Source organism: Tupaia chinensis, unplaced genomic scaffold (genome assembly GCF_000334495.1).
Source record: "Tupaia chinensis unplaced genomic scaffold, TupChi_1.0 Scaffold145519_1, whole genome shotgun sequence".
Classification (NCBI taxonomy): Eukaryota; Metazoa; Chordata; class Mammalia; order Scandentia; family Tupaiidae; genus Tupaia; species Tupaia belangeri.
In genome coordinates, this window is record NW_006205376.1 from 1,288,988 (window position 1) to 1,306,609 (window position 17,622).

Consider the following 17,622-nt stretch of genomic DNA (forward strand, 5'->3'; position numbering starts at 1 on the left):
AAATCACCCCCCAGGGGGGATGGCCACGCCGCAATCCCTTCTCCTCCATTCTCCTCTCGGGATCTTGGGCACACACGCACACGCGCCAGCGTGAGTTTAAACCACCAGGTCTGGCATGTGAACCGCGATCGACTACGTGGGAGTCCAGTGACATAGCCATTACACTAAATGCTGATCCCGACGACCTGGCTCATTTCTAAAGCCACTGGATCCAGGGCTTGAACTGTGCAGCTAGACATGCAGGAGCTGTCTCTCTTAAACACTAGGCCACAGAGCCAGCCCCATATCCAATTTATTCATAGCATGATAAACTGTATTAGCTTCCATTTTGAAAGGAAAAATATAGTGACAGTAAAAGGAAAACAGAAATTTAAAACAAATTCCTAATTTTTCTTTATGTACCACAACACATTCTCGTACTCTGTACCATTTAAAATTTGTCTATCAAGAGTGACTGAACCGTTGTTGTGAGGCGAAAGCAGAAAACAAAACAATTCTTCTGAGTTTATAGTGTAACTTGGAAAAACCTGTATCCATGAGAAAAGTCTGAATTCGGGACCAGCAGGTGCTATGGAGGTTAAGGGCACTGGACTCTCACATGGCCAACCATGGTTCGAGTCCCAGACCTGGCAGCTTGCTTTCTCATTTTCCCTCCCTCCTTCCCTCCCTCTCTCCCTCCCTCTCTCTCTTTCTTTCTCTCTCACTTTGCCTCTCTGGTCAAATTAAAATAAGTAAATAAATAAAGTTGAGTAAAATAATTCTTAAAAGTCTAAATTCTATCCAGTCAGTAAATAAGTTTGCTAAATACTGAAGCTACAGAGTGTTGAGGCAAGAAATGGGTATAAGATTTTTCATCTCTTTTAACAAAGGAAGAAAATATTGCAGTGTTAACTAGGCTCCTTGAAGATATCCCTCAACTCCTACTTTTCCAGTAAACCTTATGCCAGGTGTGCTGGTGTTCCCTGAGCTGCTAAAGCGCTCTGTAATTTTATGTCATCCACATGTTGGCAGTCGGCTGTCGTCTGGCCTCACTGTTTTGCATATTTCATATCCCCTGTCCGAGGCTCAGCACAGAACCCACAGTTACACTTGGGCTGCTGAACGAAACAGAAGTTAATGACACATTTTTATGAACTTGTTTAAATTGCCAGTGACTATCATGTGTTATCAACATTTAGGGCAGAAGGAGTAGTCCCACACTAAGGGGTTAGAACACTGACTGCCCCCTTCCGGCAGTGTCACCATTTCAGGAAAGGGGCCTACTCCAACACAGAGAATTAAACTGCCCCTCCGCAGCTCTCTGATGGTGCTGGGTCCATGCTTGTCTAGTTCCCCCATTAGACTGGGTTCTGTGGGAGTTCATTGATTTTTTTTTTTCCTTCATCATCTCTGTGCTCCCAGGTATTTACACAAAGCCCAGCAAGTAGAAGACGCTGGATAAAGTGCGTAATGGAAGGAGTGAGGAAAAGAATGCGTCTTACCCCGCCTTCTCCAAAGCGTTTGGCAATCACTAAGGAATTGGAAGGGTGTCATGGACAGGAGGACGGAGGAGTTAAAGGCAACAGTATTCTTTAAGAATAAAACAGAAGTCTTCTTTTATACACATGAGCTGTGGTTTACAAATCTGCTTTCTTGCCTGTCCCTGTTTTCAGACGGTCTACAGTGATCGTCTGCATGGTGGTGCACGTCAAACAACTTCATTTCCTTGTTTCCTCCTGAATTAAATAATTATTATCAACTTACTGCTTTTAACAGAAAGGGTAAAAGAGACACAGGCAGGCAGAAATTATGTTTTTGTAGGTAGAGTGGAGTACTTGCACTTTTAAACTATAAATATCGTCAGAGATGGGTAGGGAAGGACTAAAACTCCATAAAGTGGATAAATTGAAAACTGTAGCTGTGAATGAAATACCCCCTTTTAAAGAGACTGAGACATGAGTTTTTTGTTGGTTCTCTAGTTTACCTTAAGAATATAATATATGATATATCATACAAGATATATTGGTCAACTGTTTGTTATTTCTAAGGTTTCCAATCAACAGTAGGCAATTGGTAGTTAAGTTTTGGGTGAGTCAAAAGTTATATACAAAGTTTTGACTATGGAGAGATGAGCTTTACAAAAATAAGGTAATCAAATTAAGGAAATCTAACTCAATCATCAATCATCAATTTTAACAAATGGTGGACTGGGCCAGCAGATAGCATAGCTGTTATGTCACTGGACTCCCACATGGCCAACCACAGTTTGAGTCCTGAACCTGGTGGCTTGCTTTCTCATTCTCCTCCTCTCTTTCTGTGTCTGTGTCTCTGGTCAAATTGAATAATAATCATTATTATTATTATAATTAAATAAGTAATTCTTTAAAAGTAAACAAATAATGGACTGTTAATCCAAAATTAGCATATGACATAATCACTAACATTGTCAAAAGCAAAACTTAAACTGTTCTCAGAAACCAGAAGAAAAATAACAAGAGTAAGCAGGAAAAAAAAGCCCTTTGAAAAGCTACAGCATGGAATTAGAAAGCAAACTGGAACTAATTTCCCTTTCGGATTGTGGTTAGTTTCATCAGCATTTCCTATTTGCACCAAGGAGCCATGGTCTTTTAGATATCATCCTGGCCGAGAGGAATAGTGGTGACACCCACAGAGGCTATCCATACATTATCCATACGTTGGTGCATATGGTAAACTGCAAAACACACACGTTAGATAGTGATTTTTCAGCACAAACATTTACATGTAAAATAGAATACAATTTATTTTAGTAGAATAAAAATCTCTCCCTTCAAACCAGAGGGTCGTTATTAGGTCATTTGTATGTAAATGGTAAGAACCAAAGTTATTTTCTATTAAAATGCCTGAGACCTATGAAAGTATCCAAAATTTTTTTCATTATTTAAATGTAGAAAGGAGTAGGAAACCTAGTACTTTGATTTAAGATCATAATTTTACAGAGTGCATGCATATGCATGCAATAGTACTGGGATTACTGCATAATCTGTAGTAAATATGGAAATGACCATATTTTAATTGGGCAGTGTCTGCTCCACGTGGTGTTAGTGGGCACCCAAACACTTCCTCTGCTTAGTAAAGCTTCCTTATTAACACATTCAGAGCAGCAAATACTTGTGTTCCTCAGCCTGACCTCAGCTTTTGGAGGAGTGAGTGTAGTTACAAAAGTAATTTCATTTCATGATAAGGTTCATTCTAATATTCCCCTGTTATAAATGGAGTCACCTTCATTTTTGTGTGCTCGCTCTCTGTCGAGGGGAGAGGTGATGTACAGCTTTCTAGGATTTGATGAGTGTTACCATATTGCCTCCTCAGTAGCTATTTCAATTTACCTGCCACTGAGAGTGCTTGAGAGCACAGTGTTTTCAGCGTTAGATTTTATCATTGAAACCCATTTATTTGAATCCAAGGTTAAGTATCATTTCTTAGGGCCAGTTCCTTAACCTGATGGTTAAGGCAGCCAGATCCCACATGGCCCACCACATAGTTTGAAACCCTGCCCTAGCAGCTTGAAAAACATGCCGGGCCTGTGTGCCCCAAGTCCTCACAGGATGAAGACAGAGGAGATGGGACTGCAGTGTGATCCTGTCCATTGTGGAATGCATTCTCCCTCTTCCTCTATGTGTTTCTATTGGGCTGAAAACATATACCTTCTGACAAATTGAAAAAAAAAATCTCATTTTAATATGTATCTTTACTGGAGATTAACTTTTTTCCCCCCAATATTTTCTTACCAAATTATTCAGTTGCTTTGAGGTTAGAATTTAATGACATTTTTAATGAAATATCTTTAATTTTTTAGCATCATAATCGATTGCCCTGAATCAAACAATTACAGGGTTAACTCCCCTCCCGTTCATCTAGACTGATTTAGAGCATATGATTAATTTGTTAAAAGAATTCAACTTGAAATCATTTTAGAGGGTTTTTTTTCCCCTAAAGTACTTCAGTATGTTTGCACGTAGCATTAATTGCTTATGCTACCTGCCGCCTGCAGTAAGGATGATTTTAACATTGGCGCAATAGCATATTTATGTTAGCTTTATAATTTACCTAAGTTTCAGGGATAACTTGCAGATTAAAGAGTGAGTCGATGGTATGTACGAGACCCTTGGGAAAACCTATTTAGAACATAAAATACTTCTTGTGTTCTAGGAGTTGCCGCTTCCAGCAGTGGTCCATGTCAGCCCCACGGGGTGCAAAAGAGGAACCACTGGAGTGCAGGAAGTGGATACTAGTACTTGGACCTTTTTGCCAAAGGAGTTTAAGAAAACACAAGTTAGCATTCATTCCAGTGCACCTGGGGACATCTGGTATGTGAAGAATTCTGAGGGAAGAGTTGAGGTGGACAGTGCAAGCTGGTTTGTGTCTAGGTGTTTGAAGTATGGCTGGGCGAGCAGACTAGACTCAGATGGAGGAATTCTGGTAACAGGAAGAAGTGACGATAAACAGTGTAGGTTATATAATAGCACAGTGCTTAAATAAAAACCACTTAGAATGTAAAATACTGAAGACCTTTAGTAATTTACTATTAGTATTAGATATTTGTCAGACTAAAGATATTGTATCTTTTTCTTTTTACAAAAAAAAAGTTTCATAATTGCTTAACCTTTCTCATGAAGACAAGTGTCAATCAGTAGATATTTAGCAGGTTCTTACCTAGCAGATATATTTTAAAGAAGTGAACACCATTTGTCCCTTTGAGGTACAAGTGTCATCTGATGAATCAGCAAGTACACTACAAACAGAGCAGTTTTTTAAAAATTATTTGAAAGTATTCCCCATTATGGTGGAATTTTATCACTAAAACTAATATAAGTGTATCTTTTATTTTTTTAAACTTTTTTTTTGAGAAATTTTTGCTTTAGGGTGCATGTGCTTGCCAGAGAAACAGAAAGCGAGAAATCACCACCACCTCCACCCCCCACCCCAGAGGGGATGAGCACACCACAGTCCCTTCTCCTCCATTCTCCTCTCAGGATTCGGGGCATGCACACATACTCATGTACCCAGCCTGAATTTTAAGCCGCCAGGTCCAGGACTTGAGCTGCGGTTGACCACGTGGGCATCCAGTGATGTAACCATTATGCCATCTGCTGGTCCCTAAAACAATTTCTTTTTTAAGTAAACTAATTTCTTCACATATACTCAAACTTAAATATAAATATTTTAAGCCTCGTTTCAAAGTCTCTGGAATAGTTTTTGTAGGCTTTTTTTTTTTTTTAAGAGGTTTTTGCTATAGGGTGCGTGCGCTTGCCAGACAGACAGAGAGAGACAGACAGAAAGCGAGAAATCACCCCCCAGGGGGATGGCCATGCTGCAATCCCTTCTCCTCCATTCTCCTCTCGGGATCTTGGGCACGTACGCACAAGCGCCCGGCATGAGTTTAAGCCACCGAGTCCGGGACTCGAACCATGGTCAACTACGTGGGAGTCCAGCAACATAGCCATTACGCTAACTGCTGGTCCCAGTTTTTGTAGGCTTTTGACAAGTTCCAAAAATATATATGTTTGTGTGTATGTATATGTATATATGTATGTGTATATATGTATATATGTGTGTGTATGTGTGTGTGTATATACATATATATATATATACACATACACACACACACATATATATGTATATATATGTAAATATATATGGAAAGAACACCTTTGAAGATATCAATGTAGGTAAACACTTGTGAAAATAATTTGGAGGAAGAGCCAGGAGGTGGTGTGGTGGTTAGGGCTTTGGACTCTCACAGTGTTGACCACAGTTCAAGTTCCAGACTTGGCAGATTGCTTTCTCACTTTTCTCACTGCCTCTCTTTCTATCTCTCTCTGGTGAGCACATGTGACCTATACCAAATTTAAAAACCAAAATAATAATAATAAATAAAATAAGTAACTCTTAAAAAGAGAATCTGGAGGAAAACCTCTTCATAATCAAGGTGGGATTTATGAGTCTCTCACGGCTTAGTAAGTGTAGCCATTGAGGTCCTTCTTAGTGACGAACCTTCCTCGGGTCATCAAAACCAAGTATGGAAATAAACCAGCCTAGACCCATTCTTTCAAATCACTATCATGAAATAGTTAATCAAGATTTTTTAAACTAAGCAAGATTTGTCACGTTTTCTCAAAAATAGTATTTCACCTTTCCTTCTGTTTTAGGCTCTGATTCTGTATTTGAGTGTTCACATCAGTGCAGTAATACTTGGGTGGATTTTTGCCTGCAAAAACGTGCTGGAAATGATAAGATTTTACAGTGAAATGGGATGTGCCACTAAAAGGTTTGGTTGTCACTGTTCGTGAAAGTCTTCCCTGACCCTCTTCTGTGTACCTATGGTAGTGACAGGGCCCTAGTCAAACTCATCAATCACCGTTTTGCTGGTCTGCTCTCTGCTCAGTCCTTGGGAATGGACTTTCAATATGATGGTAGTGTTTGACACAGTGCATGTGGGGTCCAAGATAATCAACAGGACAGACACAATCCTGGCTCTTTAACACCTTCGGATTTAGTGGGAGAAGACAAATACTAAAAAAAGACACTGAACAAAATTTTATTTAATTATAGTTATTGATAAATAAGCCTTCAAAGGAAACCCACAGGGGTGAGACCTGGCCGTATGTACAGACCTTACAGCCACAGAAACTGAGGATAGAGTGGCTAAAGGAAAATGAGATACAAGGAAAGTGATAAGTGGGACTTTATTTAAAAAAAAAAAATGCATTCCTAGCAGTGTGTCATGTATACTTTATTGAGTCCTATGTAGTGGGTCAGTTAATTGTCACTGAACGAATAGTTTTAGAAAGGATTTCAAACTGTGACTTCAATATTAAAAGTTTTATTTTCCTCTTTTACATAGATCATGATCATTTGTACTCTTTTAAGCCTGAGTCTCTGCCCATTGTGTTACTTGCCCACATGCTAGATCCATTGCCTTCACTCTCTGTGCAGAGGATAAAGATAAGCCATACTCCATAAACAGTGCATGGTTTACTAGTACAAGGTATTTACGTTCCAGTAGTGTTTAATGTACAAAGTCAAGGGCCGTGCCTTACAGACTGCATGGTATTTTATAATCTTTAGCATAATATTGAACATCTGTTTTATTCAGCGTGTTCCCTAAATTTGACGGAATAGACCGTCCCGCACTATAGAACCATGTTTGGTCCATGATGGCTCACAAACACTGCAGTAGCACTGCATGATTGTTATGGAGCTAAAACACCCATCACCTAGTGATGTGACAGCTATTGTGACGTCTTTACACAGTGTCTCAGTTGTGCTGGGGCACTGCCGGCATAAATGAGCCCTCTGCACCGCCAGTTGTACAGAAGTGTAGAGGTCCTTGAGGAGGTATTCCAGAAGAAAGCACAGTAATCACAGGAGATGGCGGTAAAAAGTCAAATAAAATTTTGAATAAAGGTTTCATAAAATAAGGATATAAAAAAAATTTGTACAGCTCTACCATGTGCGTTTTAAGCTGTGCTGCTACAAAATAGTCTTAAAAAATGTAAAAATTTATAAAGTAAAAAAGTTACAGCAGGCTCCAGTTAATTCATTATTGAAGAAAGAAAAATATTGTCAATAAGTTTAGTACAGCCTAAGTGTACAGTGTTTATAATTCCTCAGTAGCATACAGTAAGTTCTAGGCCTTTACATTCACTCATCACTCACTGACCCACTCCTGGAATGATGTCCAGTCTCTTTAGCTCTGTTCATGGTAAATACTTTATATAGGTATTTATCTTTTATACTTTTCTAAAGTCCTGTGCCTCTTTGGATATACAACTTCTGACCATTGTTTTCAGTACAGTAACAGCCTGTACAAATTTGTAGCTATGGCTTTACCACATGGCCTAGGTGTACAGTAGGCCATACTGCCTAGGTTTGTCTAAGGACCCACTGTGATGTTTGCACACGACGAAATTGCATAACAACAGGTTTTCCAGAACAATATCCCCATCATTCAGAACACTCAGCTGTATTTCCAGGATAATAAGTAGAAAATCCCAAGCAAGTAAATTTATAATACAGTACCTGTCCATCAGTTGAGGCTCATGGAAATGGTATTTTTCGCTGTTCTAAAAGTTCTTTCTGGGCCAGCCTGTGTAGCATGGTGGTTAAGGAGGCCGACCCCCAGGTGGTCCATTGCACAGTTCAAGTTAACAGACCTAGCAGTTTGAAAAAACACACTCTGTCTGTAAGGCATTTTGGAGGAGACATTGCAGCATGACCATCCCCCATGGGAGTGCTTTCTCACTTTCCCTCTCTGTCTCTCTCTGGCAAATGTACACACCCTCTGGCAAAAAATTAATAAATAAAATAAAATTCTCTTTTTTATCTTTGATCGTATTTTATACCACAAAGACACCCCCTTAGAAAAAGTGATCTAAAATCTTATTAAAATCTGGATCTACTAATTTTCTGTTTTTCTTTATATGGAATTTTCTTTTTCAGTTTATTGTACTTAGTAGATTTAAAAAGAAAAATTCATGTTTCCAAAAGAAACGGCATGTTTAAGAGTATCATTACCTGTGGATGAAAAATTGGGAAAACTTGAGGGTGTCAGAAAAGTCATGACGTATTTTTGCATAGACTTTTCTGACATCCCAGAATGTCAGAAAAGTATTGAGTGGATGCTTTGCAAAGACAGGAAGGTGCCAGTTATATTTAGGCTGTCTTCCTTCCACATTCTGAATTGGGCTTTCAGAATATTTGGGTCAACACAGCAATCCTAAGTAGCTGCTGTTACCCCAGCACGCTGTGCTGGGTCTTGGGGAGAAGAAAGACAAAAATTAGGAGAAATTTGGATCAGGCAGCTGATCAAAAATGGAGAAATAAAAGCCCTTCCGCTTCTCTCTCAAGTCAGTAGCAAATAACTGGCTGTACTTTATTGTTTGTCTGACCTGGCAAAGGCAGAGCCTACGTTTTATTTTTTTTTTTTTAAGCCTCAGAGGAGCCTATTCTGGAAGCTGCATGGTTATTTCAGAGTTGGAAAAAATAATAGTTAAGTTCCTGTGGAAATTTATGAAAAGAAAATATTGTCTTGACTTCCTTCTTGAAACCCTGGTGATTGATCAAGGGAACATGTTTGGGGAACATAGTTTGAAAGTGAGGTGGCAAGATGAGGGGGGAAAGGTGGGCAGGGGATAGACTTCAGGCCTCTGGAGATCCATTTCATTCTAAGTGCAGTGAGGAGCCACTCAGGCTATCCCCTAGGTATCTATGAGCCCTTCTGTGAGCCATAGTGAAGTGTGCAAACCTGCCACAGATTCCCTTCCTACGAAGGCTGGAATAATACCCTTTGCTGCCTAATGAAATTCCACTTACCCTGCAAGATGGAGTACAAAGTTCCCTTCTTTAGTGAAGGAGTTGTCCATTTAGGAATGAGAGCATGTAGCTGGAAAGCGAAGTTGGTACTGGAAATAGACGTTCTGGAACCTTCTGCGTAGTGGAGTAGCTGCAGCCCCTGCATCAGTCTGCTGTCCGGAGTAGATCGTGAAGAAAGAATGTAAAGGAACAGTTATAAGCAGTAGCATATCTACGATAGAGTTGACTAAGTGTGAATAAACAAATTGGTGCAAAAACAAGGAGAGGCTGACAGGTTTGGAAGCATAAATTTGTTGTGGAAAATGTTCTAGTCACAATTTAAAAAATTCTGGTAAGATAGATACAATGTAAAAATTGCCATTGTAACTATTTTAAGAGTATGGTCCTATGGCAATTCGTCATACCTTCCTTCATGTTCAATCTCACCACCGTCCACCTCTAAAATATTTTCATGTTCCCCTGCAGAAACTCTGTATCTATTAAATATATGCTGTAGTTTTTGCTAGCAAAGCCTGGCAACATCAGAACTAGAGTGCTATAGGTGAGCATTGTCAAGGTGGGTACGAATGAAGATGAGGGAGGGGTAAAGGATTCTAAACCGCCAGCTAAAACACTTGTGAAGAGTGACATCACTGGGAGGAGGGTAAAACTCAGGAACTAAAGGAAAGGATGTTGCGGAGAAGAGAAATGGACATTTTATGTACTCGATGAAGTGAATGTCATCTACATATGAAAATACACAGGCTCTTCCAGGTTAGGTAGTCACTTGGTGCTATCCAGTGAAAAGCAAAGTACCTTTTTGTCAAAAGTGATAATGGTTATAATGACAGAAACACTGTTTTTATAAAGTAGTTTTGTTTCTGCTTAGAATTAAGATAACACATTGCTAGAGAGAGAGACAGAGAAAGCACCTCCCATCCCAATACGGTGTGATCACACTGAAATCCCTTCTCCTCCATTTGTCCACCCTGTCAGGGTTTTGGACGTACAAACACATACGCCTGGTGTTTTTCAGTCACTAGGGCTGAGATTCAAACTGCCCTGTTGACTACGTGGGATCTGGCTTCCCCAAACAGTAGGCCGCCAGGCTGGCTCAAGGTGCTGGGTTTCCTATTTGTTTGTTTACTATAGGGTGCATGTTGCATGTGCTTGCTGGAAAAGGAGAGAGAGGGAGGGGGAGAGAGGGAGAGAGAGGGAGAGACGGAGAGAGGGGCAGTGAGAAATCACCTCCCAGATGGGATGGCCATGACACAATCCCTTCTCCATTCTTCTCTCAGGATGTTGGGCCCACATGCACCTGGAATGTTTCTCAAGCCACTGGGTCCAGGACTCCAACCTTGCAGCTGGTCATGTGGAATCCAGCCACTTTAACCACCATGCCACTAGACTCATGAAATATTTTATATATACTAAATTGTGTGTGTGTGTGCATACGTCATAAGGATTATTTAAAGAATAAGAATAAAATAGACATCAGGTATAAGAGTTATAATAAGAGGGGCCAGCAGGTGATGTGGTGGTTAAGGGTGCTGGACTCCCTTGGCCAACTGTAGTTCAAGTCCTAGACCTGGTGGCTTGCTTTCTCACTTTCCCTCTCTCTCTCTCGTTCTATCCTTCTCTGATCAAATTTAAAAATAAGTAAATAAAAAAGTTAAATAAAGTAATTATTTTTTAAAAATAAGAGTTATAATAAGATGTTACCAATACCCAGTCTTCAGCGCTGGATCAAGGGCGAGCATTGTGTGGGTACTCCCGCAGGTCTTCAGACTGCACTGGCACCATTCCCTTGTGGGATTCCCTAACAGACCCCCCGTGTCACTGATTGGCCCCCCTCCTTTTTCTACTCCTTACCGAGGAATGTTCCACGGTGAATTTGTGTTTATTTATACCCTTGCTTTCTTTCTTTTTCTTTTTCTTTTTTCTTTTTTTTAAGTTTTACCTTAGGACACCTGTTATCTCCAGAGAAAGAGAAAGTGAGAAGTCACTTCCCCCAAGGTGGGGATGGCCGTTGTAATCCTTTGTCCTTCTGCGATTTCAGGCATGCATACACATGACTTTCTAGCTACCAGGTCTGAGATTCAAACTGCCGTTGGCTATGTGAGAATCCAGTGCCTTAACCACCATACAAGCTGCTGGCACCATACCTTTGCTTTCCCCTCTGATTTTACCATAATTTAGATAGAGGCTAAACGGGATTCTTTTTTACTTGTTTGTTTTTAAACTTTTGCTATAGGGCACATACACCCACTAGAGATGGAGAAGGGAGAGGAGTGAGAAAGCACACCCTGCCCCCAGGGGGAATGGCCACACTGCAATCCCTTCTCTTCCATTTTCCATTCGCGATTGGGCATGCATGCACCCTGTTCTTCATGGCTCTAGGTCTAAGACTCAAACCACACAGTAGGCCATGTGGCAGCCAGCTGCCTTAACCACTATGCCACTGGCAGGTCCCTGGGATTATTTTTATTCTTTAGGAATATGTATTTTTTACTAGTAAAGAATCGTTGAGATGACATTATAGATAAAAGGGGTCTGAACAACACATCTCTCATATGTATTTGTAGTTTTCCCTGGTCTTCCTAGGTAGAAGAGTCATAGAATTAAATTAGAACCCAGAATGAGCGACCGTTTGATCTAGGATTGTGTTCTCATCCTTCCAGAAAAGGTGGTTGGTGGACTGCTGTCTACTTTAACACTACTGTGTGGTTGCGACTTTAACTGAATAGATAATGAAACAGGGAGGCTGGCCACAGTGGCTCCTGCCTGTTGTCCTAGCTACTGTGGAGGCTTAGGATGGAGAACCAAGAGTTTGAGACCAGCCTGGGCAATATTCCTCTTTAAAGAAAAGAAAAAAATAAGCAATGGAAAACATTTGTGTTAACTATCTTTCATAAAATAATAGGAGTTCAAGAATAATAGATTACTTTGAAGAACTGCACAAAAACAGTTTAGTACAAAAATATTCACACTACAGAATTTACCTGGCATGTGTTCAAGAATTTCTAGGCCTTGTTTCATTAAGGCTCACAAACATGCAAATGGAAATTATGCCTCAACTGGTTATTTTTAAATGTGTTTTTAAAGCCAGTGAGGATATTGTTTTTATACCAAATTATAATTTGACTTTATTATATTGTTATTTGAATACTAACAAGTGCAAGTGGGTTAAGAATCAGGTAGATTCATTCTATGAAAATGGAGATCACCATATTAGACAGATCTAATATGCTGTCCTAAACTTCAATAAATAACACTGGAGCGCAATCGGAGGATTTTACTTCTTAGTTGGTAACCGAGAACCAAAAGTATTTCCATGGCTTTTTCTTGTTCTGTGTTCTGTTTGAACAAGGTTAAACACTAACATTCATTTTTATTTAATTTTATTGCCAAGATGTGTTTACTTGTAAATAGCAGTTTAAATAGCAGTTTGTTAAAGTTAACTGTGTGATTACTACATGGACATTTTCAATTATGTGACAGATGATAAAAATGCCAAGGCAGACAACTTGGTCCCCATTGTTTTTGTTTGGTTGGTTGGTTGTTGAGAGAGAGATTTTTTGCTATAGGATGTGTGTACTTGCCAGAGAAAGAGAGACAAAGCGAGAAATCACCCCTCGGGGAGGATGACCACACCACAATCCCTTCTCCTTCATTCTCCTCTCAGGATTTTGTGCATGCACTAACATGCACCTGTGTGAGTTTTAAGCTGCTGGATCTGGGACTTGAACCACGGTCGACTCTGTTGGGAGCCCAGCGATGTAAGCATTATGCCATCTGCTGGTCTTTCCCCCCACACCCTTCATCTACTTTTAAACAGCGTATATTTATAGGTTTTTATTTCAGGAAGTACAGGTTGCATACAGACATCTTGATGTTTAAATTATTTCCATTAAAATGGCAAGCTATTGTAAGTAATGTAGGTAGCCTTTTATAAAAAGAAAAAATAACTCCACTATAATGAAAAAAACAAGTTTTTATGAACTACCACGTAAATGTTTGGCAGAACTTGGTAAGTTTTTTTATTCAATGGAATTTTTACAGAAATAACATTTCTCTAGGGAGGAGAGATGGAAGGGTAAGGTTACAGATGGCGAAGGCTTCACAAGGTGGTCTGTGAATAGCCGTCAGTCGATTTAGGTGAATTTTAGGTCTTTATCAGGACTTATATCTGTGATAATCTTAGTAAATTAAGTAAAGTATTTAAACATTTAAAAATGTTCTATCTAATATGCTGTCCTAAACTTCAATATTTATATGTGGACTTTGTATTGGGAGCTAGTTTGGTCACATTTTTTTTAATTTGTCAAGATTTTTAAAAATCATAGAAAGAGGTATAATTAGCCAAGGATTATCTATACCACTGAGGATGGGGAAAGGCGGTGGATGTACTAAATATCACTTAGCTTTGAGTTTATACTAATAGCCAACAACCATCAGATTTCTGGCTTTTGCTTTTTTGAAAAAAGAATTGTTTTTATTTGCTCCTTAAATTTTTGTTTTTTAATTTTTAAAGAATTTTTCATTTAATTTTATTTACTATTATCATTATTATTTTAGAATTTGACCAGAGAAAGAGTGAGGAAGCAAGCCACCAGGTCTGGGACTTGAACCGTGGCTGGCCATGTAGGAGCCCAGCATCTCAACCACCATACCACCTGCCAGCCCCACTTCTTAAATTTTTAAAAAATTAGGTGAGAAGACCAGTGGATGGCATAATGGTCACATCGCTGGACTCCCACATAGTTGACCACAGTTCAAGTTCCAGACTCAGTGGCTTAAAACTCACGCCAGGCATGTGTTCCCAAAATCCCAAGAAGAGATTGAAGGGGAAAAGGGATTGCAGTGTGGCCACCCCGTAACAAAAATCTCTTAAAAAAAATGAATAAATAATAATTATTTTATTTAACTTTTATTTATTTATTTATTTATTTATTTACTTTAAAATTTGACCAGAAAGGGACAGAGTGTGAAAAAGAGAGAGAGAGAAAGTAAGAAAGCAAGCCGCCAGGTCCAGGACTTGAACCATGGTCAACCAAGTGGGAGTCCAGTGCTTCTAACCACCATGCCACTTGCTGCCCCAAAGGTGAATATTTTTATACAGTAAAATTCACCTTCAGATGGATTCTGAATCCTGAGTGTTGATAAATACTTACACTAATGTAACCACCACCACTTCCAAAATTCCGTTGTACCCTTTGGAAGTCAATTTCCACACAACCAGCCCCTGGCAACCTTGGATCTGTTCTCTAGCCCTATAGGTTTGCCTTTTCCAGAATGTCATGTAAAATCATGTATACGTCACTTTCTAAGTTGGTTTCTTGTTAATGCTTATGTGAGTGTCCTTAGTTGGTCCCGTTATTACTAAGTGGTGTGCCATTGTATAGATGTACCCCAATTGTTCACTTATTCACTAGTTGAAGGACAAGTGAGGACTTCGAGTTTGGGGTGATCATATAAATACAGCCTCTGTAAACGTGCGTGGGCAGGTTTTTGTGTGAGTGCAAATACTCACTTCCCTCGGGTAAGTACCTAGGGGTTAGGCTCGCCAGGTTTTATGGCAAGTGCATGCTTCACTGTATAAGAAACTGCCATGCCTAGGAGTGGAGAGCATAGAATTTACTTTTACGTTTGTGGTAGATGTCGCATATAACTGCAGATTGCTTGTTCACAACAGAGGGTCATTTATCATAGTTACATTTTATTTTTATGATTGCGTCTTAGCTGCAAATTGCAGTTTGGATTTTCTGACTTTCATTTATAAAGATTGGAAAGTGAATATCATTACTATATATTCTAATTTGTGATAAAAAAAATTAATTTCCCAAAAGTTGTCATTTTATTAGCGTGACTGACCAAAATTTTAACCTCCTAAACCCAGTCTTCTCTTCTGCAAAATGGTGATAAATTACTATTACCCAACAGTGAGGATTTAATGAAATGCTGCGTGCAAAAACAGCACCTGGCACAAAGGAAATGTTAGCTATAAAACAAGAAAAGGCTTTTGTTTGAAAACCAAATCTGAGTCTTTAATTTAAGTATTGCTACTGAAGCTTAGGGAGCACAGATGTTGGGGCACTTTTGCAACCGGGAAAACATTCTGGTTTTTATATTACCAAAATTTACCATAGCTAAGTGGTCTTGGAATCAAATCTAAACAGTTTCTCTGCCCTGGTGAAATTTAAACACGTATGGGTGGAGTTTGCAAAGGAAATAAAACACAATCCAAGTTTCTTCTCTTTCTATGACTTCTTTTCTTGATGTCTGATTCTCTATATTTTTTTAGATTCATTCTAAAACTTATTCATACCTGAATGCAAACACATTTCTTTTAGGGTCACAGTGTGAGAACACTGCTGGGGTACCTGTCTCTGTCCGGAAAGAGATAAACTTAAAAAAAGAAAAGACTGGCGCCCGACCTGTGGCCTAGTGGTTGAGGGAGCCAGGATCCCACATCGCTGGCCACATGGTTTGAATCCAGCCCTGTGTTTGCATGCGTGCCCTAAATCCTGACAGGATGAGAAATGGAGGAGAAAGGATCATGATGTGCCCATGTTTTATTGGGGGATGCTTCCTCCCTCTCCCTCTCTGGCAAGTGCATGTGCTGTCTCACAAAATAAATAAATCATTTCCTGATGAGCAATAGAAGTTACTGAGATTCCATGCTAATACATACCTGTGTTGAGGTGAGAGGACAAACCCCCGGTCTCTCCCCCTCAGTGTCGCGTGCCTGCTGTGATGTGAACTAATGGCTAAGCAGGTGTGCACTCGAGCAAGCACTGTGAGCCCTCCGAGTGAGTCAAGGCTGTGAGCCAACAAGCCTGCGCCTCGGTTCTCAGTATGGTTCCTCAAGTGTGGGCTCAGGACAGTGTCTGTGGCCCTGGGAGCTTATTACAAGTGCAGAGTCTAAGGCCACACCATGCACATCAGCTGAACCTGATTCTGGAGGTAGGACCCAGAGATGTGTGTCTCAGCAAGGCATCCCGGTGATCCTGGGGCCAGGAGAGTGTGAGAACTGCTGTACCTGGACACATGGGAGGGCGTTAGGACGTTTGCTCTGGAGTGGGAGGTACCTTCTTGTGATTCCTATAAATATTTAAATTTCTACATTTTTAAAATTTCTTGAGGTCTGAGAAATTTTCAAAATACTAATTAAATTATATAAGCTTAAAGAGAGATGTAAAAGTGAGCAATAAATATTTTACCAGCTAATATTCTAAAGTAATACATACAATTTGGTTTCCTTAGGAAATTTATGTGTGGTATTTATTCAGTCTATAATCTTTATTCACCAAAATCAATGAGCTATGCTCAAACAGAAAGTCATAAATGGCAAAATGACATTCGAGGTCATTCTTAATGAGATTTTAACATCTTAAGCTCTGAATCCTGAACCTATAACATCTTTGGGCCAGGGCAGCAGAGACCCAGTTAAAATGGAAACAAACTGTTTTCATGTTAGCCTTTTTTTTTTTTTTTAAAGGCATTACTAATAGTTAAAGCATTAGTCAGTTCATAAACCATCCTATTCCCAACTGTATTCCTAGTGCACTTGAAGGTTCCATGTGCCTCTGCTGTTTATTTTGCTGTAATAAATAGAAACCTCTCCATCCTCGTGTGCTGGGTCTCATGAAAACTCAGCGCAGCCCGTCCCCGTCCTCGGGGGAGGTGTGGCATATTATGTATGAGGTTATCTTTGGGCAGTGAGGTCTGAGAATGCACTGAAGTCTACAGAAAACTGGTCAGAGATCCTGCCTGATCCTGCCTGATCCTGCCTGATCGCCTGTCTCCCCAAAGCTTTAAAGCCTGGAGTGAAATTTTTAATCTCATGAACTTTAAAAGAGTACAGTGGAGTGTTTTCCTATTAAACCAGAGTAGACTGATTATCAGTATATGTGAAACCATGTCCACCGATAAAGGTAAGTAGTTTCATTTCTAGTATAACTTTCTCGTTGGTGGCAGTGAGTGTGTTACTTTATAATACAGCCTGCCGAGGGACAGAAGAGGGACAGAGTAGTTAGATTTGTTTAAAGGTTAAGAGTGAAGTTCACAATGTTTTTCAACGTCAAGATACAAGCACAGCTATTCATAGGTTTTGGCTCTTCCAGGAGGCTTTTTCTGGGTTCACTAAATACACATTTGTTTGACGGTTATGTTTCTCTGGCTCATTTTTACTAACATTAGTAAGGTTTAAAAATTCAATCGTTGAGGGGACGAATGCAGAGAAAGAAAGCCAAAATTTTCTTTCTCCGCCTCCCTTTTTTGGTGTGAATAATGTTAAGAAATGTT

General features: G+C 39.7%; 1 protein-coding gene and 1 long non-coding RNA gene across 8 annotated transcripts in view; both read left to right on the top strand.

The window, feature by feature from the left end:
• Positions 1 to 1,577, top strand: part of LOC114006051 (uncharacterized) — a 5,211-nt gene extending 3,634 nt beyond the window's left edge. The window contains exon 3 of the long non-coding RNA XR_003547820.1: positions 1,402 to 1,577. This is a non-coding gene — a long non-coding RNA (uncharacterized LOC114006051). The remainder of the gene's footprint in view (positions 1 to 1,401) is intronic.
• Positions 1 to 17,622, top strand: part of FGD4 (FYVE, RhoGEF and PH domain containing 4) — a 172,575-nt gene that overhangs the window by 34,715 nt on the left and 120,238 nt on the right. Inside the window, exon 1 of one of the 7 annotated variants that reach the window (XM_006168074.3) lies at positions 17,032 to 17,252. The exons of the other annotated variants lie outside the window; for them this stretch is intronic. Within the exon in view, the coding sequence (XP_006168136.1) occupies positions 17,162 to 17,252 (91 nt within the window). The 5' untranslated portion in view covers positions 17,032 to 17,161. Of the gene's footprint in view, positions 1 to 17,031; positions 17,253 to 17,622 lie in introns of those variants that run through there. 7 annotated transcript variants of the gene reach the window in all.